This window comes from Eupeodes corollae, chromosome 1, assembly GCF_945859685.1.
Source record: "Eupeodes corollae chromosome 1, idEupCoro1.1, whole genome shotgun sequence".
Taxonomy (NCBI): Eukaryota; Metazoa; Arthropoda; class Insecta; order Diptera; family Syrphidae; genus Eupeodes; species Eupeodes corollae.
Window position 1 is genome coordinate 78552314 of NC_079147.1, and position 25900 is coordinate 78578213.

Sequence of the window (25900 nt, forward strand, 5' to 3'; positions counted from 1 at the left end):
CGCAAACGAAATAAGGACAACGAACTTCGAAAATGTGCGTGGAATGTTAGATCCCTTAACAGACCACGTGCAGCCAAACAACTATCGGAAGCCCTAAACTGCTGCAAGGCAGATATTACCGCCATCCAAGAAGTGCGATGGGATGGACCGGGCAAACGCAAACTAAAAGACTGAGATTTATATTACGGCGACTGATACCGAGAACAAAGACAGCGTCTATTTGGGTTTGGATTTGTTGTTGGAACTAGGCTCAGGCAAAAAGTCTTAAGTTTCAACAGTGGGAGCGAGCGCATCACGACAATCCGCATCAAGGCTAAATTTGCCAACATGAGCCTAATATGCGCGCATGCCGCAACAGAGGAGAAAGATGAAGACACCAAAGCCAAGGTACGGCTATGGATATCCCGATCCAAGCCAAAATAAGGAAGTACTGTGAGAAGATTCGACGTAAGATGGCTACAATCGCAAGAGACTGCCATGTCCTTTTCCGATCGAGTCTCTTATAATCTCTTAAGGAGTACTATGCTGCCTGCATTAAGCATTGAAAACCAATGGCAACATTGCCTTGCAGCCATCAGAGATGCCGCCTCTGAAGTGCTAGGTTTCACACTGCCACCACAGCGAAACCCCTGGTTTGACGACGAATGCCGGCAAGCGCACGCAGCGAAACAAAAGGCATACAAAACGGCGCTGCACAGAAGGACTACAGCTGCTCTCGAGCTCTACGAGCAGAAGAGTAGAGAGGAACACCGGCTTCTTAGATGGACAAAAAAAGCGTGAGAAGCGCGCGATCGAGTAGATAGAGGGAATTCACGGCAGAAATGAGGTTCGTCAATTTTACCAAAAGGTAAAAAAAAGGTCCCAAGGGTACCAGCCACGAACCGAAGGATGTAAAGACGATCAGGGGAACATCGTTTTAGAACCGCAGTCTATGTTGAGAAAATTACTCTTCAAATTGTATAACGGCGATGACGAACCGAATTTCGATGTAAGGGAGATAAAACCACTCAACCTAGGCCACGAATATCAACAATACCACCTACCTGGCCTTGACGAAGTGAAGAAAGCTATATCTAAACTTAAGTCAAATAAAGCTGCTGTAGCTGACGGCATCGCTGCCGAACTATTCAAAGCAGCAGGCGATGGCTTGGTAAAGAGCATGTACCAACTCATCTGCCAAATATGGTCGGAAGAAAGCATGCCCGATGAGTGGAATCTCGGCATAGTGTGCCCGATACATAAGAAAGGAGACCCTCTAAACTGCGCCAACTACAGAGGCATCAGTCTCCTTAACATTGCGTATAAGATCCTCTCTTTCGTATTATGTTAACGTCTGAAGCCATTCGTCAACAACCTGATTGGTCCTTATCAGTGTGGCTTCAGACCAGGTAAGCCCACTATCGACCACATATTCACACTACCTCAGATCTTGAAAACCCATTAACTTCAAATTGATACCCACCATCTCTTTATGGATTTTAAAGCCGCGTATGACAGCATCTATAGGGAAGAGCTCTACCGAGTAATGTCTAGTTTTGGCATCCCTGTCAAACTTATAAGTTTGTGCAGAATGACGATGGAGAATGCACGCTGCTCTATCAAAAAAGGTTTTAGACAAGGCGATGCACTGTCATGCGACTTCTTCAACATCGTTCTGAAAAGAATTGTGCAAAACTCAACCGTCAACACTAGAGGCACCATCTTCCAAAGGTCCATCCAATTACTCGGACACGCAGATGATATTGACATAATTGGAAGATCAAAGCGTGATGTCAGTGGATCGTTTTTGAGCATTGCGACGGAAGCGAAGAAGATGGGTTTAGTGGTCAATGAGGGGAAGACCAAGTATATGCTGTCATCAATAAAAGGACACTGAACGACGACGTCTTGGACAAAACGTCACCATGGACAGCCATAACTTCGAGGTGGTTAAGGACTTTGTCTACCTTGGCACCGCTATTAATACAGACAACGACACCAGCGCTGAAATCAAACGAAGTATAACTCTTGCAAATCGCTGCTTCTTTGGACTTAGAAAGCAATTGAGACGCATGTTGGTTGAGGCCCAGGTCCGCCCGGACCGTATCGCCACCTTAAGTAAGTAAGTAAGTTGAATTATTCTTAAGAATTTTTAAATTACCAACAATATTTTGCATGTAATGAAATAGTTTTATTTCGAAATCGATTTTTGCTATCGAGTTTTTTACAAATGTTAGCACCTTTTTAATTTAGTAAGTAGAAATGGCGATCTCAAGGCAACCTAGCCTGAGATCCAATTAGCGCTGTAGTGCGCCGTTTTGAAACCAGAAACTCGTTTGACATTGATTGAAAGGGATAGATTGATAGAGAAGCTTCATAGCGATTATGTTAGGACCATTTTGTCGCATTGAGAAAAAAGATTAGGTCTCTAATCTTTGTCTCAGATAGCTCATCGAGTTCTTGAAAGAATGCTTTTCCAAAGCATTTCATTCTGGTCTTTGCCAAAGCAGGACATTTGCAGAGGAAATGGATTATGGTTTCACTTTCTCTTTGGTCACTACAGCTACGGCAAAAGGTGTTGTAAGAGATACCTAACTTCTCTGCATGAAGTCCTATAGGCCAATGTCCGGTACAAACCGCAACAATCCTGGCTATGTCTTGCCTTGGCCTGCATTGAAGATCGTTTGTACGGGTTTTATTATAGGTGGGCCATATCTTCCTAGATATAATGCAGTTGGGTAAATTGCAGTTCAGTTTGGAAGATAGAAAAGATTTTACCCTTCATAGCACCAAGGGGAATGTTAACCATTTCCGTAGGTGATTTATGAAGGGCCGATCCTTGCCTGGCTAGCTCGTCAGCCCGTTCATTTCCCACGATACCACTATGGCCTGAAACCCAGAGCAGGGTGACACCGAGGTTAATATTCAGGCTCGCAAACTCATCGCGACTTTGCTGGACCAATTTAGATGAGGATGTGGCCGAGTTAATGGCTTTGACAGCTGCCTGACTGTTTGTAAAGATAGCCGCATTTCGGTTTTGGTTTGGGTTTTGTTTAATTATCTTACATGCCTCCCTTATTGCCAGCAGTTCAGCCTTGAAAACGCTAGCAAAGTCAGGAAGCCTAAAGGATTTGGCTACATTTAGGGACTCAGAAAAGATCCCAGAACCAACTCCGCACTCCATCTTTGAGCCGTCAGTAAAGATGGTTGTGTCGAAACCTATCGACACGAACCCTTACTAAGGCTCAAAGTAGGAGTGCAGTAGTTAGTGTCTACCGAGATAATATCGGAGGGAATCAATTTCGTTGTGTTGCTGTGACCATAAGGTTTTGATAACCAGCTGTTTTATTCCTTCAGCCTAATAGCGCTGCAGGAAACAGACAACTTTTTTTATTTACTTTTATTAATTTTTTTTAGGTTTTTATTGTTTAAGAATTGTCAATTCGATTTTTACAACAATTGTCAGAATGTTGAAAACAATATTTCTTATAAGATAAAATAAGTTAATAATAAAATGTTTGAAAATATATTTGAATCTAAAATCTTTTTTTACCAACTTTGAGTAATATTAGTAATATTATTTTTAAGGTTTTTATTTTTTATTAAAAAAACTGTTAATTCGATTTTACCCGTAATGGCATTAGGTATTGAAAACTTTAGTTTTCATTGCACAAAATTGTTTTGGAGATAAAATCATTTTTTATTTATAAGATTTTCGAGGTGACAATTTTTTTTTTATTTATAAAAAAACTGTTAATTGGATTTTTTCCCAAAAATATATTGGTTTGGTATCACAAAATATAATATATAATTTAATTCCAGTCTCTAGCGTCATAGGTTCGTGAGATACATATTTAGGGTTAACCAAAATGTTCACCTTTTTTCAAAACTTCTATGGTAACAAAAACCAACAACGCAATTTTCTTGAGAGCCCTTTATGCATTTTTCTGCATTTTTGTCTGTATAATAACATTTATTTGGAGTCGATATCTCTTCTGGTTCTTGAGCTATGGACGACGAAAAAAACGTCGCGAACGTACGTACGCTCGTACGTACGAACGTACGAACGTAAATACGTACACACGCACGTTAAATTACAACTAACATTTTGGGCATTTATTATTAATATATAATTTGGCGTCTGCTATTTTTTTTGGGCTATACGATTTTTTAGGATTCCGGCGTTATTGTTTTGGGCGAAAAGACCTAAGGCCATCTTATAAGAGTAGTCACTTTATTACGGTGATAAGTTAACGTAGAAATCCCTTTTCGGATCGGGATTTGCGATTTAAATCCTATCCTAAATGTAATAAGTTATTTTTCGGTTGATCAAAAAACAAGATATAAATCTCTAAATTGGGAAATAAAAATGTAAGTCAATTACAATAAATCATTTTAAGTTCAACTAATTTTATGTATGTAATTATTTCTAGCACAAACTAAACTTGCAAAATATCAATGTAACTGCTTCCGTATTCCGGCTTCGGTCATTCAGATTTTATTATTTGCTTTCTTCATGCTCGTTTTTATTTATTGTGTTCTTTGCAAAAGATACGAATTTCCATAGTACCTAAGTCGACCCTACACAATGCTAATTATAAATTCTATGAACATACTTAACACTCATATTGCACTGCACTTCAGTGAACTTCTGTGCAAATGGAAGCTACGTATAAACACCATTCATCATAACATTTTGACAGGAGGATGAGGTGCGGCTTAGTTTTTGTTGTTCTTATTTTTTCATTCCCATTTTCCAATAAGTATATTCACTTTAATTATAATAAATTTTAATTTATTCATAATTTGTGCGAGTTTTTATTAGTTTAGAAAATAAATAAGAAGTTAAGTTGTTGATGGTGCATGCGTGGTTCCGTATAAAACTAACTGTACCGGGCCAATACTTCGGATGTTATTGCCCATTGATGAGCTATCGCGAATTTCTAACTGCCATTGACCGTATGGATTCTCCGACCATGTTGCCACCGACATAAATGGCCAACTATCAAAGCAGTTATCAGCATAGAAGTCACGAGGTCTTCTATCGAGAATAGTTGTTTGAGTTCCTGATGGTGATGACAGATACATTTCTAATGCACCACGGCATTGACAAGTAGCTGTGAAAATAACTTGAACGTGTTCCAGGTGTCGTATTGTCTTGGCAGTGTAGGCGAAGATGATACGTTTGGTATTTGAAAGGGCGTCCGCTGGGTTTTCAATTAATGAACCTGTTTAAAGAAAAGTGTTCGTTTGTATTATTCGATTATATATTTTGGTATGTCAGTTCTTACCATTTACTTTGGCTATTTTTTGCTTTGGTACCGTTCTCCATCTTTGGGCTAAATTGACAAAAGCATCGGCGTCCATTAGACCAAAACCAAGTTTTGTGCTGTACATAAGGCCAGCTCCATTTTTTTGCCAATCGTCTCCTTTGGTTAGGGGTTCCCGTGTGGCTGATCGAACTATGATGTGCTGAACATCACGCCAAGATAGGTTTGGGCTGAAAAAGTAAAACCAAAAACGTAAGTCACCACGAACACGAAGAAATGTAATGCCTTGAAATTATGTCACAAAAGAAGTTAATAAGAAAAATAGGTATTTGTACCTAAAGTTTGTCTTTTTTAAAAAAAATCTATAAACATTGTATTCAGGCCTAAAATAATAAAATATTGGAGACTTTAATTAAACACGCTTAAAAAATAACCTCTAAACTTCTGTATACATCTACACCAGAAGAAGATGTATGGTAATTGAACTACCAGAACGTTCTAAAGAGACCGTAATATCAACCCTAAAATTTCAGAAATTTGGTTTGTGAATTCTACAAGAACATCCGAATTAAAAATCAAATTTGTTCAAGAAGTTGCCATAGAAACATTGTTCTTTAACTCCCTGACGAAACGTGCTTGTGGAATGACCATATACGCGATGTCACCAAAAATGGCGCAAGATGCTTGGGTTACCTAATGGGATTCAAGATCCGATCTGGATGTTATTTACGTTTAAAGCTTCAGTATAACTCCCACCTCTGGATAGTATTGTACGTAGAGCATTTAAATATGATTAGTGTTGAAATCATCGTTGGTTCCCTTACGTTGCTTGAACATTGTCGTAAAGTTTCTTGTCTCTACCTTTTTTACCGTTATTATAATGGTCTATGCTCTAGAGAAATAGCCAGTTGCAGAACTCGTCTTAAACAGTTCATCCGTAATACTCTTGTTTCTAGGAATGTTAATCAGTGTATTCATCTTTGGCCGTACTTTCAAGTACAGAAATTTGTCCTTTAGCCTTTCCATACTCTGTCTTTCCCAGTCATTGCTATACTCAAGAATTTATATCCAATGTGCATTCACAGCTCCTTTTAAACACTTTTTTTTTTCTTTCCTAATTCTCAAATAATCTGTATAATAAGGCTTCTTCTATGAACCTACTTCCACAGCCATCGATGAAAAGAATAGCGCAGATTTTTACAAAACGGAAAGACATTAGTCTACCACGTAGGCTACAATCATCGTAGGCTTTCAATTCTGTGATGGCGTGCTTGGCAATGTATTTAATGAAGTCATTGACTTCTCGGCCTTCATTGTATGAAACTGGTTTGTCTTTGGCGTCTTTGGGCAGCCAGAACAGAGTTGGAAAACCACGGACATTGAATGTTGGTGGGACATCGTTAGCAGAGGCATCCATCTTTACAATGGCGACTTCTTCGCCGTGCAGTTTATCGGCAAGTTCTTCGTAGATGGGGGGCAGTGAGCTTCTTGCAGTGGCCACACCATTGTACATAGAACTCAATGACTGTACCTTTGTTGTTATTGATAACGAGTTCGTCAAAGTTATTTGCTACGGCAACCTTAACTGGGGCATCATTGCTCTCTGGGATTGGCTCTGACTTAATGTAGGGTTCCAACTCTCCGTCAATCGATTTTCGGGCAAACGTTTGCAAGTTTTTAATAGATAACTCATCCTTCATGGTGTATTTCAAGCCCTTTTCGTCACGAGCCAAAAACACTAGCTTATCTCGTTTGTTGCGGTAAAATTTACCACAACAAGTTTCACTAGCCTATCTCATATCCTTTTTCCTTTTTTTTAACCTTCCTTCCGTCGTTGCGGCTCCAAAATATTTTAAGAGTTCAGTAGAATCCTGCTCTCCATCAGTCAGTGACCTGCTCTTATTGTATTTTGGAAAAGCAAACAAAATACTTTTCAATTTTAATGCGGTTGTGTGACAGAGGGTCCACATATTCACTTAGAAATTTGTGACGGGCGGTCACAAAATACACAATTGTGTGACGGATGAGTCACGGTTACGGCCTATTGAGTAGGTGACAGGTGGTTCACACAAGGAAAAAAACCAAAGTGTGCATCCTTTGTATAATTGGCACACCAACCTAAAATTAGTATGGCTTAATGCCCAACGTAAAGTGTCGGAATACTAAGTAAGGTCACCTTGCGATGTGTTTTTCCCTTTCCCTAAAATTGTCTGCTCGAAAGTCTAAGGGTTTATAGTCTAAATTTCAAACTATCGGACTCTGCCTCTTAATCTTGGTTGAAAACACTTTCCTCAAGTTATTAAACTGGGCCGGTTTGGGCTGGGGAATTTTATTCGTGAACTTTCAAAAATTTTTCGTTTACTTTTTAGACCAATTGAACTGAACTCGTTCATTAAGCCAAGGTTGGTGTTCAAATCACCAATGTGAAAGAGACCACAAAGGTTTGACTGGTTTTTGAATCGGCATGCACCCCAGCGAAAAAGCCGGGTGTCGCAGTTAGACCGAAAGAGAAAACCAGATCATAACAAAAGGTCAGAGTAGGATGGCAAACTTGTCGTGGCTATTGGATGAGGAAAGTTCGCCATGAATATGGCACTTTTTTGATAGAAGCTAAGAGAGTGAGGTTGCAAAAGATAAGAAGTAGTGAAAAAATGTTTGAGAAGACAAAAATAAAAGAAGAAAAAGTCGTGTTGGAAAATAACCAAATTAAAATTAAAAATTAAAAAAAAAAAAAAAAAAACAGACATAAAATTTGTGAGGAAGGCGTGATTGAGAAGAGAGGAAAACAAGAGGCAGGATCGATTTTGTTTAATACAGAAAGCTAAGTATTTTTTTGTTGAGTGAGTTTTGTGTTTTTTTCTACCTTTATTGTTGATTTGTGGTTGGCTATAAAGAGCCAACATTTAGACCCATAGACTTTCGGTCGATTTCTTTGTCTCCCGAGATTGCGGGACTCGCGACGTTTGTTCTTTTGTTCCCAAGGTGACCTTTTCTTTGTGTCCTTTGTACACAACCAATTGTTCTTTTTTTTTCTTCTGTTCTTTAATTTTAAATTGTACAAATTTTTTTGAAAAAATTCTGGGTTTTATCCCTATATTAATAAAGGTTTCCCAGATACAAAATAAAATATCTTAACCTTTCTAGGTGAAGAATTAATCTTGAAGTTTTTTTATTTTTTTTGGGAAGTAAATTTTCGCTTTTTTTTTAATTATTTATCTTGATTGGTGATGGTAAGTACCATAATACTTCCTGGCGCCCATTTTCATCATTTTTTTTTGCTACGCCCCTGTGTAGTGCCTTTTATTAATTAAATAATTAATTTCGATTTTATTAATCGAGTTCGATTAATAAAATCCACCTTTTCCAAACCCACCCCCAAACTGAGCTACTGGGTGACAGCACTGTTTTTGCTGTCGGTTGTTAAATTAACAAACCAACCTTTTTGGAATTTGACATTTGTCAATTGTTTTCAATAAGTAGGTATCCACTCGTGCGCGCCGGCTACCTACCCATTGTTATTTTAAATAATATCGCTTTGTTTTCTTGTGTTTTGTTTTGTTTAATTTGCGGATCATTTTACCGCCAACATAAGTAATAAAGTAATATTATTATATAATTCGGGTTTGTTAATTTTACAACACGTTCAATTCGTGTTGGAATTTATCCTGTCCAACATACTACTTGGCAACCTTGAGAACACGATTCCTCCAGTAGTTGGTTACCTTGGGGTTCTTGGCATAGTCGACAGAATAGTAGATAGTGATAATGGAGTTCTTGAAGTCACTGGCAACATCTTGAATCTTGTGGCCAACCAAACCGTTCAAGTAAGCTTTGATAAAGTTTGTTAGGTCCAATTCAGAAGATCCATCAAATTTAACAGAAGATGGTTCAAATTTGTTTGCCAAGTGTAGTGCACGGAATAAAATGATGGCATCAGTTTCCCTTTGTTTCTCTAGAACAGTCTCAGCACTGGAATGTCTAAAACGGTACTTCTCCCTCATTTTGTCAGCAAATTTAGTGAAAACGTTCTTCACCTTTAAGTCTGTTTCGAAGAAACCATATATCGCGGCTTACTTTGCGGCCAACAATTTGTCGAATTCTTCAACGCTAATGATTTCCTTTGATGCTGGGCCAACTTGTGTTAGCATGAACTTAGCAATACCAGCTGCTTCACGTGGACCATTATAGTTTTGAGAACCTTCTCCATTGCGAAGTATCTTCAGAGTTGGATATCCACTGACCGAGAACTTATTACAAGATTCCTTTCCACATTTTCGGTACAATCGACTTTAGCACGAAGAAGCTCAGCAGCTTTGGCATATTAGGGTTTCAGTCTTTTACTGTGGCCACACCATGGTGCATAGAACATGACCAACGTTGTTTCGTGTTGTGCCAATTTTGAATCAAAGGTGTCATCAGTAAGTTCTAGAACATCTTCTTCAGCGCTGTTTACCGATGCAAAAACACAAAGGAGTGCCACAACGACGGTTAATTTCAGGGACATTTTTTGTTAAGATTACAATTTGAATAATATTTTTTGAAAGTAAACTAAACCGCTGAAACACAAATCAATTGTGTTATTTTCTTTCAACGAACGCTCTTGTGGCACTTTAGCTGAGGAGCAGGAAACTTCATCCACTTCGACTTCGTATAGTGTCAATGGGTTAATGAAGGTCTGCACTTTCCTGTTACTAAGAGGAAATGCAGATTTTGGACAACCGAACAGCCGAACGCAGCCTTAGATTCTTGGATAAGGCTACCGATGTCTTGTTCGGTTGTATCTTCGGTAGAGACAATGTTTCCAAGATACTTAAAACTCTACATTTTCTACTGGTTGGTACGCGATGTTTACCAGAGATGATTAGTGGGAGGTCCGGGGGCTAAGCATATTAGTTTTCCCCATGTTGATTTTTAGCCCCACGATTTCAGCTTCCGTCTCCACACTCATTACGATTTCATGGAGATATATTTTCCTGTGCGATAGCAAGCATACATATTCTACATAATCAAGATGTTTTAGGTAAGCGCCCGTTTTATTTCTCCGCTTCATGTCAAACCTGCACGCCCTTCGCCAATAAAAAACGAATTGGTGCCACTGTCTGACCCAACTTTAGACTTCAAACTCCTCCGACAACCTACATCCATGTAAGACATTACATTTAGACCCTTCATTAGTTCATAAGTCACCTTGGTAATAGAGATGATCTTATCCGGGATACCCTTCTTCGAAAAGAAAGCCAGATAAACTTCCTCTTGACGTTGTCGAAAGCCTTCTTAAAGTCGATGAACAAAAGGTGAAGTGATGATCGATATTCCAGGCAATGTTCTTTGACGATCCTCCAGAGGTTGATGTGATCAATTCTGGAGGATCCAGCAAGGAATCCTGCTTGTTCAGCGTCAAGTTTTGCTTCGAGGTGTTCACACGTTTTAAGATAATCTTCAGTACTATTTTGATGACTGTAGGCGAAACAAAATTACGGCAAAAATGTTCTTGATCAGGTTTCCTTTTTCCACCCTTTGGAGAAACGTTCAGAGACTCATATTGCTTCTATGAGCAGTTACAACAATTTGCCTGATGAACTTGGCGCTGCTTGAAACAGTTCTGCGATACTGGCCTCTAGTTCTTACGCTTAGATACTTTTTGAGTGCCTTGAACGCTTCTTTACTGGGGGCTGTGGTTCGTATTCGGGGATTTGTTGAAACGGGAAACGCAGAAGATGTCAGTTGCACGTTGCAGTGAAATACAACCAAAGCAAAATGTTTCTTCCATCTTTTAAGCTTGTCCTCCTTCGAGATTAACAGGGAACTATCCATAATTTCAATAAAGAAGCTAATAAGGAATCATCGTATGAAAAAGATGTTCACTGACCAACGACAACTCAAGGCAAAGTAACTCAATGCAATAAAGCAACATACTTATAGTTCAGGAAAAACGAAGGCAATATTGTTCTTTGGTAAGATCATTGATAAAAAGGGAAGAGCTTTCGCTAACTGATGAAAAGTTTGATTGCCTTAGTCACTCACTGAAATTTAGGAACACCCATCAATAGGAAGGAATGCAGTACAAAAATCAAATGCAAAGTCTTCTATTTTTGGAAAATAATTAAAGATTGTGAGATAGTGAACGAAAATTGATTAAAATCTTCTAACTTACTTTGCTTCTAATCCCAAGGCAATAATACCAGCAGCCAAAGGAGCTGATGCAGATGTGCCAGTATGTTGCACCGTACATGAATTCCCGACATCCGTTGTTGTCTGTAAGTCGATAAGTTTACAAAACAAACGATTTATAAAAATTCAACCTTTCGAAAGATTAAACCTACAATCATTTGGTCTGAATCATTTCCCGAAGAATATGTTACCGTCATAACCGAAGCACACTTTTCACTATACCAAGCACCACGACCCTTATCGTCAGCACTACCAACTGTTATTGTATATATGCTTGCTGCATAGCCATCACAATTGCAATTATCACCTTTTTTTCGTCCATTTCCTGAAGCCCAAACATAAATACTTCCAAGTCCTCTTCGTCCCTTTTTGCAGAAATAATAATCGTCCTATTAATAAAAATGAAACACGTTTGACTTAATTCTATTACCAATGCAACACCTCTTTCTAGAGCTTCTTTAGCAAATATTCCTGGTGCTTCCATCGTTTGGCCATTATCCATTGGACCCCACGACGAACTATAGATATCGACTTTATCCAAACCAAATCCCAAAGAAGAACCCTCTAATAAATCGTACACCAAGCCTCCGAGCATTTTTATACATCCAATACGACTATTAAAGGCTATTCCAACTCCACATTTCTTGTTATTAGCCATCATGGCTATTTCACCAGCACATCTTGTCCCATGAGAACTGTCGTCATCGTCAGGCTTTGGATAAGGATCAGCATTGTCTTCGTTATAATTCCAACTTATTTGAGGATCCTACAACAGTAAACCCCACAAAATCTATATTCGATGATGTATAATAAAGCTTTAATCTTACATAATTCTGTATAAGGTCCTCATGGTCATACTCGATTCCATCGTCCAGAACTGCCACTCGAACGTTCCTCCCAGTGATACCCTTAGCATAAACCGGTAAGACATTTAAATTTAGGGCTTTTGGCAAACTAGAATTTGTAGACTGTTTTTCAAAAACAAATATTTAAACTGTTCAAAATTAGCTTTATTATACCATATACCATTGATGTTCCCAAAGTTCGTCATTAAAAGTCGGTTGATGGGTTTGTTTATAGTTTGAATTGTGGTCTTCGATCTCATTGTAGTCGTCCTCGTCGTAGTTTATCAGATCCCTCTTATCACGTTGAAGAATTTTCTGTTGCGAGGCCCATAAAACTCGGCTATCTTCCTGAAGGGGCTTGTGACCAGACCGTTTGTTGCCGTATCCAATTTTCCATTCAGGAAGCTTTTCGAAGAGAAATATATTTTGAAAACCGTCGATCTGAAAAGCAAAGAACGTATTAGAATCACCAAACCAAATTGATTCATTCCATTATTCCGTTTGAGTGGTACGTATGTATTTTATTATCCGCCTTTATCCCTTTCCAATGTAAACTACACTACCGACAGATGTCACTGTCAACAATGTTTGCTCGTAGATAAATAAACACAATTTACTGCCTTTTAACTGGAACTAAAAATAATCGAAAACAATTCAAGTGATAAATAAACAAAAAGTTTAATGACGCATTTAACCGCAAAACAAAATAAAACAGTAGGCTATGGTTGATATATAATAATTAGACCCTTATTTAAGGCTGTGGGTAGATCAAAATTGTGGGACTTATCGACTTCTTGGCAAACCATAAACATACGAAAATAACATCGATAATCCTAATCAATCACCAAGGAGAACATTATTTATATTATTTTATCTAATCTGTGATGGCGTGGGGACGAAACCAGACGCAACTTGTTGTGTTATGGCTGGATCTGAGTTCGTCTGGAGGCATTCTCTATACTCCGAACTGATGGAATGTTAAGGGTCAATGGATCTGGACCGGATGGCAATTATAGAGCATTATTTTAGTATCGTTTTTGTGTGCAGAAGTCCATGGGAATGGGTATCTAAGAATTTAAGGGTTATCGAAGATTTTCAGAAGTTATCCTATTTGAAAACAAAAAATCAATAATAATGCTATTACATTCTTGAGAATTTAAATGAGGGGAAAACAATGATTTTGGTATTGGCGGTGGTATAAAATAGTTCTCTAATTATTGCTTCTTTAATCTTAAGGGTATAAAGGTTATGATTAAACAGTTTGTAGACAATAGAAGGGCCCCTTTCTTCAATTTGTTTCTGTTCTTAAAGGAAAACGCTTGGAATTTAATACAATCGATTAATTTTTAAATAAAAGTTAAGGGCAAGTTATTATAACTATCATTGGTTTTCATCATTGAACATTTTGATTCGGGGTTCAAAAGTGAATATAAGAGTGTCATATTTACGAGTATAATATTGGTATTAAAATGAAGTTTAAGAATTAGTTTTACTAAAAAAATACAAATAATTTTTAATTTGGTTTTTCAATGGTAAATAGGTTTTCAATGTATAGCTGAATAGTTTTCAATACATTTTGGAACATTGTCATTCCTCTGAGAGCGTTACAATTGCTCCCTAACCTCAAATGCTTGATTTTAATGAGGACATGCTTGATTTCAATCAAGTTCAACGAAACGTGAGGTCAAAGCTTCGTTGTGGCAGCATGCATTGAATTCCTATGGCTGAACTCTTAAACGTCAGGCGAAGCCGAAGCGTGTTTGTGTTTCAGCCATAATGGAGGCGACGGCAACTTTTAAATGTTTGGGTTCGTTTAATACGCCCTTTATCGTTATTGAGTGCTTCTGAAATACTTTCGTGAACTTAGTGGCAATGACAACTAATGCTTTAGCTATATTTTTGTCTCCATTTGAATCTCTTAGCGCAAAATTTTAAACGACCAATTGTAAAGGGCTTAAAATTTTACTTGTTAGCAATTTGTTAAATATTAAGCAATTTACTAAGGCCATCCAAAATTTTACACAGTAGATTGTTAATTGCCTTTTATTAAGAAACGAGCTTTCAAACATGTCAAAAAAGTGACAGTTCGTGAAAATAAACAAAGCAACTACGCTTAAACGGACCTATTAATTGGAATTCCCAACTATTGACTGGACTGGAATAATTATACAGATGACATATTGTTAAGAGATAGTAAGATGTTAAAAACGTTTAAAATTATCTAAATCACCTTTTTAGCATAATAAATAAAATTTAAATAAGTAAAATTTTGCGCCATTGTTTGTATTATTCAATTCGTTGAACATTTGTCAGTGTTGGATTTGCAAGAGATTATGTTTCTTAGAAAATTAGATAAGTTCGATAAGAATATTACGCTCCAAACACATCAATTCATACATTGCTGGTACAAATAGGAGACACTTGGTCTTATGTCATTATTGACATTTCAATTGTGTGATTGGCTGCGTTTAATCTCGCGTTGGATAGGGTATCTTGGATAAGTGGATTTTTAGATACCTTGTTTAACGAGTTAGATAGCTGTCAAAAAAGAAAAACAACTTTCAGCTGTTCACAAAAAGCAGAGAAACATTTAAATATAATGTTGTGGCGCTTTTCTATTATTAATTTTATTAACTTCCCATAGGAAGTTATTGTAATGGGTGCGATTTGTCAAATTGAAAATTTTGACATTTCTCGACGTTTTAAAGTCCCTAGAGTCGAAATAAAAGATGTCTGTGTTCGCGACGTATTTTCGTCCTCCATAGCTGAAGAACCAGAAGAGATATCGATTTCAAATAAATTTTGTTATACAGATAATAAGGCAGAATGGGCTTTCAAGAAAATTGAGATGGTTTTTTTACCATAGCAGTTTGAAAAAAAGGTGCAAATTTTGGTTAACCCCAAATATCTTACGAACCAAAAACGCTTGAGACTTGAATTAAATTTTATATAACAAACTGTAACGTGATATCAAAGAAGTATATTTTTTGAAACAAATCTATCTAACGGTTTTTTTATAAATCAAAAAAACTGAAAAAAAAATTTGTCACCTCCAAAATTTAACGACTAAAATATGATTTCATCTCCAAAACAATTTTTTGCAACGAAGAATAATGTTTTTGACATCTGATAAAATTTTGAGAAAAATCGAATTGACAGTTTTTTTTATAACAAATAAAAATCTAAAAAAGCATTACTCGAAGTTGGTAAAAATTGAATATCGATTCAAATATCTTTTTAAAAACTTGAAATTTAGGCTTCAAACTTATTTTATCTAATAAAAAATATTGTTTTCAACATTCTGAAAAATATTGAGAAAAATCGAATTGACAGTGTTTTTACAAAAAATAAAAACCTTAAAAAAATGTATAAAAGTTGGTAAAAATTCATTTTCTACTCAAATAACTTTTCGAAACTTTGAGATATTGGCTTTAATTTACTTTCATCTTTCAAAACACTTTGTTATCAACATTCAGTAAAATTTTGAACAAAATCGAATTGACAGTTTTTTTCACAAAAAATTAAAAACCGAAAAAAATTAACAAAAGTTGGTAAAAATTGATTTTCGACTCAAATATCTTTTCAAAACTTTGAAATATTGGCTTTAAACTAATTTTATCTTATAAGAAATATTGTTTGCAACATTCGATACAATTTTGAAAAAAATCGAAATGACAGTTTTTTTTACAAAAAATTAAAAACCGAAAAAAATTAACAAAAGTTGGTAAAAATTGATTTTCGACTCAAATGTCTTTTCAAAAATTGTAGATATTGGCTTTTAACTACTTTTATCTTTCAAAAAATATTGTTGTTAACATTAAGTAAAATTTTGAAAAAATTCGAATTGATAGTTTTTGTATAAAAAAAAAATTCTGTCTACAAAATTATTTTATTTTACAGAAAATATTGTTTTCGATATTCAGTGATTTTTATATAAAAATCCAACAGTCCGTTTTTTCATAAAAAACAAAATCTACAAAAAATAGTACCTACACAAATTTGTTAAAATTGATACGTTTACATATAGACAAACTTTGAAGCAAGACAAATCGACAGACGCGATGGGAAGTTATCAGTGTGGGTCGCATCCCAGCCTCCTTTTTTTACAAAATGGCGACTGCCTAAAAAAAATTACCACTCTTTTGAACATTCTTCGATTTGTTAAAAATAGTAAAAATGAAAATTTGGGGATGGCTGTAGTTCCGGACATAGACAAGTCCCTAAAGAAGACTCTCTTAAAATTTCAAGTAAATCGGTTCGGCAGAACCTGAGAAATCGTGGGTATCAGATTCAAAAAGACAGTTCTGAGAAAAACGCGTTTAAAGTACCCCATTATATCTTTTGTTCGATTAGTTGCAGCCCAACCGATTTGGATGGCTGCTCAGCAAAATACTTGTTTCTCCGAAAATAATTTGAATTTGGGAAAATCCTCTCGTTGACATATTCTTAAATAGTTAATCTATGAAAATATGAAAAAAAGAATAGTCTGTTCAGAAAAATGAGTTTTCGCCAGATAGAAAAAGGGTATTTTTTTTTTATAATTAGCAAACACTAAAATGGTTTTTATACCTTAAGACACAGTGTGAGCATTAGGAAAAGAGGGAAGGGTTGGATAGGAGGTGTCGGTGTACATTGGTTTTAAATTTCTGAACATTGCAATGACAGCGAAAGATAGAGCGTGGCAAGGCGTTTCACATTCGCGTAGTACGGTTAAAAAAAGAATCTCTGTACTTCATAGTACGGCTGAAGTTGGGCTGAAGGGTAAACTGATGGGCATTCCTAGAAGCGCGGGTATTACGGTTAAATTGTTTAAGGGGAGGAATGCAACTGGCTATTTCACTAGAGCATAGTCCGTTAAAATAACGGTAAAAAAGGGTGAGGCAAGAAACCTTGCGTCGATGTTCGAGTTATGTAAACGAGTTGATGATGTTAATGTCACCAATCATTTTAAAAGCTCTTTTTTTGAATACTATCCAAGAGGTTTAAATAAGTTACTAGAGCACCAGCCCAGAGATGAGAGTTTTATTCAAGTTTCGGACGTATATAGGTTTTGTAGATTGTAGCCAGATCAGACGGAGAGAAAAATTTCTTGCAACATCTCAAAAAACCTAGACATTTTGCGGCATTTTTGGCAACATCGCATATGTGATCGCTCCACAAAAGGTGGTGCTGATGCACATTCCGAGGATGTCAAGATTTTCCGTTTTGTGATGCAAGTGACACTCATAGATAGTGGCAAAGACGGTTTATCTCACTTTAACGATGCACGACAGCATGGCGTTTTCGAAGCATTAAATTCCACACGATTTTTTATTCCCCATTGTACAATGCTGTGTAGGTCGGAATTTAATGAGCTAATCATATTTTGCCGTTGCAGTTCCACTTCCGAAGAGGAGGGTTGTAAGTCTGGAAACGAATATGAAAAGCTAAGAGTGCTATCGTCAGCGAAACAATGTATTGGATTAGAAGTATCAGACAGGAGATCATTTATAAATATGAGGAAGAAGGTCGTAGACAAAACGGAGCCCTGGGGCACACCAGCGTTTATTTTATGAGTTTCAGACTTGAATCCGTCCAAAACAACTTGTATTGAACGGTTGGAAAGAACATTTCTAATCCAACGAAGAAGAGATTCGTCGATACCGAAAGCACGCATTTTCGATAAGAGAGCAAGATGCCAAACTTTATCAAATGCCTTTGAAATATCAAGTGCAATAATCTTACTTTCTCCAAAACGATGTAAAGATTTATTCCACTGTTCGGTGAGATGAACCATGAAAGAGTGGACCTATTGCTACGAAAGCCGTACTGCCGGTCATTAAGAAGCTTCCGTTCCTCAAGATATTTCTTAAGCTGATAATTAATCAGCGTATCCATGACCTAAGAAAGAAGGGACGTTAGTGCTATCGGTCAGTAATTCGTAGAAGAAGAAAAATCGCCTTTTTTGGGATTAGCTGAACAAATGCAGTTTTTGAACTACTCGGAACGAGCCCAGAAGAATAGGATAGATGGAAAAGCTTACGCAGTGGTTTTGCTGGCGTGGAAGAACACCTCTTCAGAATAATAGCGGGGATACCATCTGGGCCAGCGGACTTATGAATGTTGAGATCTTTAAGAACTCTCGCCACAGTTCGAGTACGAAAAAAGATTGGTCCCATTGAATCATTTACACGTTCAAGAACTGGGGGAGTCACGCCACTATCTGGTAAGGTGGAATTTTCGGCGAACTGCCTTGCAAATAAGTTGGCTTTGTCAATAGAGCTAACTAAAGGAGTGTCATTGACAACAAGCGTAGGAACCGAGGAAGAGGAAGAATTCCTCATGTTTTTTACAAATGACGAAAAATTCTTACTGCCTTTGGGACATTGCAGTATTTTTCGCTGTATATATTTTTGGTCATGTAAAAATTTGGTCCTTCGAATAACGGCGTTGCAGGCCTTCCTGGCTTGCTTAAACTTTTTCCGGTTTTCCTCAGTTGGGTTGGCTTTAAAACACTGGAAGCTCACCACTTTGTCCTTGATAACCTCCTTGCAGCTCGAATCGAACCATGATTTAACCTTGGGTTTAATACTTTTAACCCTATTCTGGATAAACGTTTCCATTCCCAAATGAATCATATAGAAATCATATCTGCACTGGAGTCTACGTCGCTACCGAGGAAGCATAGCGACCAGTTAAAGATCCTGAAGAAATTATTGAGACCGTCCCAGTTGGCTTTCTCGTACTGCCAAACGGTTCTCTTTGGAGCTCTTTCTTTAACTGGATTTGTTTGACACGAGAAATTATCAGATATAACACTATGGTCCGATGTGCCTAGAGGCGTCAATACACTGATTGTGTACTTATCAGGATCAGAAGTGAGAAACAAGTCAAGGGTATTTTCTGCTCGGCCGTTAACGTCTGATATACGAGTAGGCTCATTGATAAGCTGAGTAAGATGGTTAAACTCAGCAAAAATCTCAGCAAACATTCCTTCGGGCGTTGTCTGGCACGAATGGCGAAGCCACGAAGGATTGTGAACATTGAAATCGCCCGTAATAACGATTTCAGTGTGAGGATACAGGGAGACAATTCTTTGTATGGAGTCAGACAGAGCATCAAATTCCTGAGAAGTTGAAACTCTGTCCAGGTTTGGGCTCCGATAAAGTGAATGATGTGCTTATTCACAGAAAGTTTTAACAACATGAAATTAAAAAGGGAATTGGTACAATGACCGTATTCTGGTAAAAGTTGATATGCAACATCATTCCTAATATATATGGCGAGACCATGGTGTGAGAAGAATAATGGCACTAAGCAATACCCATGAATAAAAAATTCAGCAGAATCGGAATCTTCACTTACTTGGGTTTCACTCAATGCCAAAACAGCTGGTCTGTTAGAATTAATGTGGGTGTATACAGACAGAAAATTCGATCTTAGCCCACATCTCTTTGAAGAAAGTAAGATTATTGCACTTGCTATTTCAAAAGCATTTCATAAAGTTTGCACCAAGCACTTTTATCAAAAATGCGTGCTTTTGGAAGTGATGAATATCTTCTTCGTTGGATTAGAAACTACCTTTCTTTTTGATCATGGCAGCATTGTCCAATGGGGAATCAAAACCTGCGAGTAGAATTAAATGCTTCGAAAGCTTAATGCTATCTACAGTCGAAATAAATTAAACCTTCCCAAAGTTAATGTCCATGGGTGATGATTGCTTCGAGGAGACTTAATAGCTTTCAGTTCAAACCAGTGCCAGTGTAATGTAAGTGCTGCTAAGTATTTAGGACTCGTTCAAGTTTTTTTGAGGTTCATTTCAAGATGCCAGGCGTGGCTCACAATTTGTCCACTGGGTTCAGAAACGGCCTTTTAAAAGACCGTTCCCAACATTAAAATAATTTTGCCCAGTTTTATAAACAAACAAATTTCTGAATGACAATTTGTAGATTTTGCATCATAAGATCTTTTTTCACGGTAAGATTTGATCCAAGCTAAGAAAAATCTTGGAAAAGCAAAAGCTCTAAGTTTAAATAAAATAAGTCCGTATCTAAGTTAGTCAAAAAGATTAGAAAAGTCAGTGTCAGTGTGTAAAAAATAACTTCTTCCAGTACTGAGAAATTTGCCTATTTTAAGTGAAAGTTGGAATATGAACATAAGGGGTTCAACAAAAGAATTTCTATAAACTTTTTATACTATCGAGGGAATACCATCGGGAACGGTCGTGGAGCAATCATCATTTGGACAGAAGATCTAAAACCGTACTCTGTAGAACATTGATATGACTATTTTTAACTTCTCATAGGAAGTTATTGTAATGGGTCCGATTTGTCAAATTGAAAATTTTGACATTTCTCGACGTTTCAAGGTCACTAGAGTCGAAATAAAAGATTTTTAGAAAGATGTCTGTGCGTGCGTGTGTAAGTACCTACGTTTGTACGTCCGTAAGTCCGTACGTTCTCGACGTTTTTTTCGTCCTCCATAGCTCAAGAACCAGAAAAGATATCGACTTCAAATAAATTTTGTTATACAGATAATAAGTCAGAAAGATGCAGAAAGGTCTCTCAAGAAAATTGCGTGGGTGGTTTTTTTACCATAGCAGTTTGAAAAAAAGGTGAAATTTTTGGTTAACCCTAAATATCTTACGAACCAAAAACGCTAGAAACTTGAATTAAATTTTATATAATATATTGTAACGTGATACAAAACAGGTATATTTTTTAAAAAAAAAATCAATATAACGTTTTTTTTTATAAATCAATAAAACTGAAAAAAAAAATTGTCACCTCTAAAATTTTACGACTGAAATATACGATTTCATCTCTAAAACAATTTTGTGCAACGAAGAATAATGTTTTTGACATCTGATAGAAAAATCTAATTGACGGTTTTTTTTATAAAAAATAAAAATCTAAACAAAAACATTACTTAAAGTTCGTAAAAATTGAATATCGATTCAAATATCTTTTCAAAAACTTAAAGTTTGGGCTTCTATCTTATTTTATTTTATAAGACATACTGTTTTCAACATTTTGAAAAATATTGAGAAAAATAAAAAACCTAAAAAAAATGTATAAAAGTTGGTAAAAATTGATTTTCGACTCAAATATCTTTTCAAAACTTTGAGATATTGGCTTTAATTTACTTTTGTCTTTCAAAAAATATTATTGTCAACATTCAGTTAAAGTTTGAAAAAAATCGAACTGACAGTTTTTTTACAAAAAAATAAAAACCGAAAACAAATTGACAAAAGTTGGTAAAAAATGATTTTCGACTCAAATATCACTTCAAAAATTTTAAATATTGGCTTCAAACTAATTTTATCTTATAAGAAATATTGTTTTCAACATTTATTAAAATTTTTTAAAAAATCGAATTGACGATACTCTAAAAAAAAAACCATACTAAAACTTGGTAAAAATTTACATATACGACTCAAATAGCTTTTCAAAAATTAAAAATATTGTCTTTAAACTTTTTTTATTTCACAAAAAATATTGTTTCCGATATGCAGTAATTTTTGTAAAAGAATCCAACAGTCCGTTTTTGCATAAAAAATAAAATCTACAAAAAATAGTACGCAAATTTGATAAAAATTGATACGAGTGCATATAGACAAACTTTTAAGCAAGACAAATCGACAGACGGGATGGGAAGTTATCCGTGTGGGTCGCATCCCAGCCTCTTTTTATAATTCTCTTTTAATGCGTTGCACTGTTGGCTAGGTCCATGAGGTCATCGTTGATCTTCACGGGCAGCCATTAGCGAGCAAAAGTGTAGTAAAGTACCTCGGTATCTGGTTAGATTAGTATTTATATTTCGGCAGACATATAAATACTGCTCTGAACAGGGCCAGAGTAGCCTTCGCTCTGACGAAACGGGTGTTTAACAGCAGTCGACTTGAACCTATATTGAAGGTAATTTTCTACATGGTCCTCATACGGCCGATGATCGTTTATGGTTGTCCTGTGTGGTTCAACGTTGCCCCTTCTCAGATGGAGAAGTTTCGGGTGTTCGAGCGCCAGTGTTTAACACGCTGTACCAGTTTATATCCAACAGCCGAATCTTTTTACGTGCATTACTATTCCAACAAGGTTCTAAACAACGGGTCTCGAATCAACAGAATTGACAATTTCGTGATAAAACTCGTTGAAGGAGAGCCAGTTTTGGTGGCTTCAATCAGCACTTGATATTGGGTAGTCGGGATGGGGTTTTAAGCCTTGGCTTGCTTACATACTTGTTTTATAGTTTAAGGGTTTAGTTTTAAGTAGAATAGGCATGGTTTCACAAAAAAAAATAAAAAAAAAAATAGTTAAAAAAACATGGAATAAGAAAAAAAAAGGAAAATACAAAATGAAAACCAACAAATGTTAGATAACTAGATTTTCTGCTGTGCTTGTTCTAGTCTTATAGTTTATAGGTAGAATAGGTAGTTTAAGTTGGCTTTAAGTTTTATTTAAGAACCTAATTTTAAGTAGTTTTTAAATAAAAATAAAAAAAGGATATTGATATTAATGAGTACAAAAATAAATAAAATTGAATTGAAGTAAAATAGATCTTAGGGCCGAAAGGCATTAGTATTAAGTGTTACAGTTTAACTTAGAGTGTCCGTATGGGACCAATTAGTCAGTTGTAAGTTATGGTTAATTAGGCTTGTTTTATGAATTTTTGTCAAGCTTTAAGATAAGTTTAAGATTGAGTTAATAAAAATGAATTAAAAAAAAGTACGTTGGAGTGTCATTCCAGAGGTCTTGGGTTCGGTTACTGCCTCTTCCGAAGAATTGACAAATCCTCCAAAGGTAATTCTTGTCATGAAGAAGTGCATTTTCAAATAAGCCGTTCGAAATCAGCTTAAAACTGTTGGTCCCCTCCATCCCTGACACCATTACTCTCATACAGAAATGGTTGAGTGTTGTAACTGTAAGTCACTAGGCCCTAGTTGCGCTGCCTAATATTATACTAGAGTATAAGAAACTCGAAAGGAACTTATATTCATTAACGAGTTCAATGTAAAAAAAGATGTTAGTTGGGCACAGCAGCTAATTGTGTGCCTCGTGTTTTTTTTTATGCATTAATCGGAAGATTAAACGAGTGTTCGCCAACATCACGATGCACTTTTGGGCTTTTTTTGCGATTGTTTTTACACTGAAAGTTTCTCCTGTACGAAAGGATAGTGCACTAGAAGATTTTCAGTTTTAAGCAATTTGTGTTAAGAGTAGATAGTTCTTTTTGAAGATCAGAAACTGCTGTTGTTTAATTAGCAAACAGTTTTAAAATGTATGCCGCCGATAAGTTGATATACAAAAATGGAACTTGTAAATTTAAGTAAATGAGAGTTTTAGTTGAGATAAATTGATTAAACAGTTATCTTAATATACCGTTACATCTACAAAAAAAATACTTTCTCACAGTTATCTAAAAGTTTCTTTTATTTCATTTAACGTTGTCTTAACTTAAGACCTTCGTTACCAAACGTGGCATGATGGTTTGTGCGTTGGACTGTCATGCAAGGGGTCTTGGGTTCAATCCCGGCCCGTGCCTCCTTAATTTAAAAAAATTAATTTCCGCGGGTACTGCCTCTTGCGAGGAATTGACAAATCCTTCAATTCTTGTCATGAAAAAGTGCTTTCTCAAAATAGCCGTTCGGATTCGGCATAAAATTGTAGGTCCCCTCCATTCCTGACAACATTACTCGCACACAGGAATGGTTGAGAGTTGTAAGTCACTAAGCCCTGGTTCACAACGGACTGTTGCGCCACCCCATTTGATTTGATTTGTTGGAAATTCATAATTTTCAGGAAATTTCACAAATCCAATCTTCTTCAGAGCTGTGCGGTTTTCTGATTTACACAACGATTAACCGAACTCTAAAAAAAAAACGATAATAGTGCATCTTGGCTCGTTGAAATTACCGGAATGGATTTTGTCCTGATATTATTTAGTTTTCCTTTTCAAACAAGTAAATTAAATACCGACAAAAAACTGAGATTGTATCAATTAGTACTTTTTAGTACAGACTATAATTACAAATGTGTTTGAGAAAAGAGTTCACAAACAAAAACAAAATAAAAATTCCTTTAAAAATTGAAATGATATTTTTTTATCAGTTCATTATTTCACAGGTTGAGAATTGACCAGCAGTTTCCATTAATTTCGGTGAACAATGCGTGAGATTTACACAAATTTGGACTAAAAAAACCACAAAACGAATTCGATTTTGCAAAGTTTAAGAAGATTTTAACTTATTATATTGTAAAATCACAATTATTTGTTTATAAATCGGTTTAAGCTGACTTTAGACTTGTAGCTAAAAAAATTCCTAAGGATTTTTCAGAGAGTTGGCGCATTTTTCAACAACTGAACAGTTTTTTTTTCAACTATCTATAAACTCGTGCAAGATTTAATTTCATCTAAGAAATATTATTTTGAATCAAAACTAAACTTATTTATTTTGACGAAACTATTTTTTTAAATGAAAAACAAAATTTTATTTATCTCCCACCATCTTCGGTTTTAAACTTTCTTTTGTATAAAATGATCTGTTAATTTAAGATGATCCGACAAGACCACGATCAAAAAACACTTAGATACTTTTTAATTTTCAATATTGTTCGTCTTGAATACATACTTTTTTAACGAATTTATAATGATTGTGTCTTGCAACTTGCAACGCATCCACAAAACTAGAATAATCCTTGAGTGCAACTAAGAAATATTTATCCAGCGGAGCATTTAATTTAAATCCATCAATTAAGGAGATCAACAATATTGATACCATAAAAACGACCACATTTCGAAAACACATGTTAAAGTTTCACTTTTACGGAAAAAATAAACAAGGATACAAAAATATCTATTCCTAGAAGACCATGACCGATAACCGTTTCTAGGTCTAATTCAAACTAAACTGATTAATATAAGCCAGTGAATGTTCTTTTTATTTGAAGTGAAGACATTCTCAACCGTTCTGTGTCTGATGTCTGACACCCACTTTAATAGACTTTTATAAAGGACAGTAAGACCAACATTACATTATATGGTAGTTGAGGATGACGACGATGTGCGCAAGTATGTATTTTGTTTTTATTATTACAAATTGTAATCACACCAACCGCTGCCGCCGCCGTATCTATGTATATTGCAGATAAAAGATAGTTAGATAGGATAATGAAAATCCGTGTAAATACTGTTCTTATGTTGATATTTGAGGAGGTATAATGTAATTGCAAATATTTGGATGAACCGTGTAGACAGAGGATTTGTTTTCGAAATTTAGATTAGCTTGGTTCAAGAAAAAAATAAAAGAGGAAGGGTAGACGATTATTATACTTATTAATAGATCAAAGTAATATAACTTCAAAAGTTGCCTTTTTTCGCAACAGCTGGTTTTTGAAATTAGCATTTAATTTATTCAAATGATACTGAAATGGTAGGAATCGAACTGGTAAGAAGTGGGTGGAGCACTGTACATCGGAAACCATAAATTTTGATTTTTTTCGATGATATCACTTTATAGTTTTGGTTATCCGTTTTAATTATATTCCCATTTTTGAATTTGTATCTGATACTACTAGCTTGAAAGTATTGTAAATTACTTACTTACTTACTTACTTAAGGTGGCGCTACAGTCCTGTGTGAACTAGGGCCTCACCCAAC

General features: G+C 35.9%; 1 protein-coding gene and 1 pseudogene across 3 annotated transcripts; both read right to left on the reverse strand.

Annotated features, from left to right (window-relative positions):
• Nucleotides 1-4793: 4793 nt before the first annotated feature.
• Nucleotides 4794-25190, reverse strand: LOC129942790 (neuroendocrine convertase 1-like). Of its 3 annotated transcripts, XM_056051860.1 has the most exons (8): nucleotides 24873-25190; nucleotides 12440-12706; nucleotides 12248-12388; nucleotides 11851-12186; nucleotides 11573-11785; nucleotides 11404-11504; nucleotides 5271-5479; nucleotides 4794-5207 (listed from the first exon to the last, which is right to left on the reverse strand). In XM_056051860.1, the coding sequence occupies exons 1-8, from the start codon at nucleotides 25047-25049 to the stop codon at nucleotides 4825-4827; spliced, it is 1827 nt and encodes a 608-aa protein (XP_055907835.1). In that variant the 5' UTR covers nucleotides 25050-25190; the 3' UTR covers nucleotides 4794-4824. The 3 variants fall into 3 exon arrangements, with proteins under 3 accessions (XP_055907835.1, XP_055907836.1, XP_055907837.1); XM_056051861.1 differs by lacking the exon at nucleotides 24873-25190 and having other exon boundaries at nucleotides 12248-12374; nucleotides 12440-12802; XM_056051862.1 differs by lacking the exon at nucleotides 24873-25190 and having other exon boundaries at nucleotides 12447-12535.
• On the reverse strand, nucleotides 6364-9753 carry LOC129941007 (protein disulfide-isomerase A3-like; annotated as a pseudogene).
• Nucleotides 25191-25900: the final 710 nt, after the last annotated feature.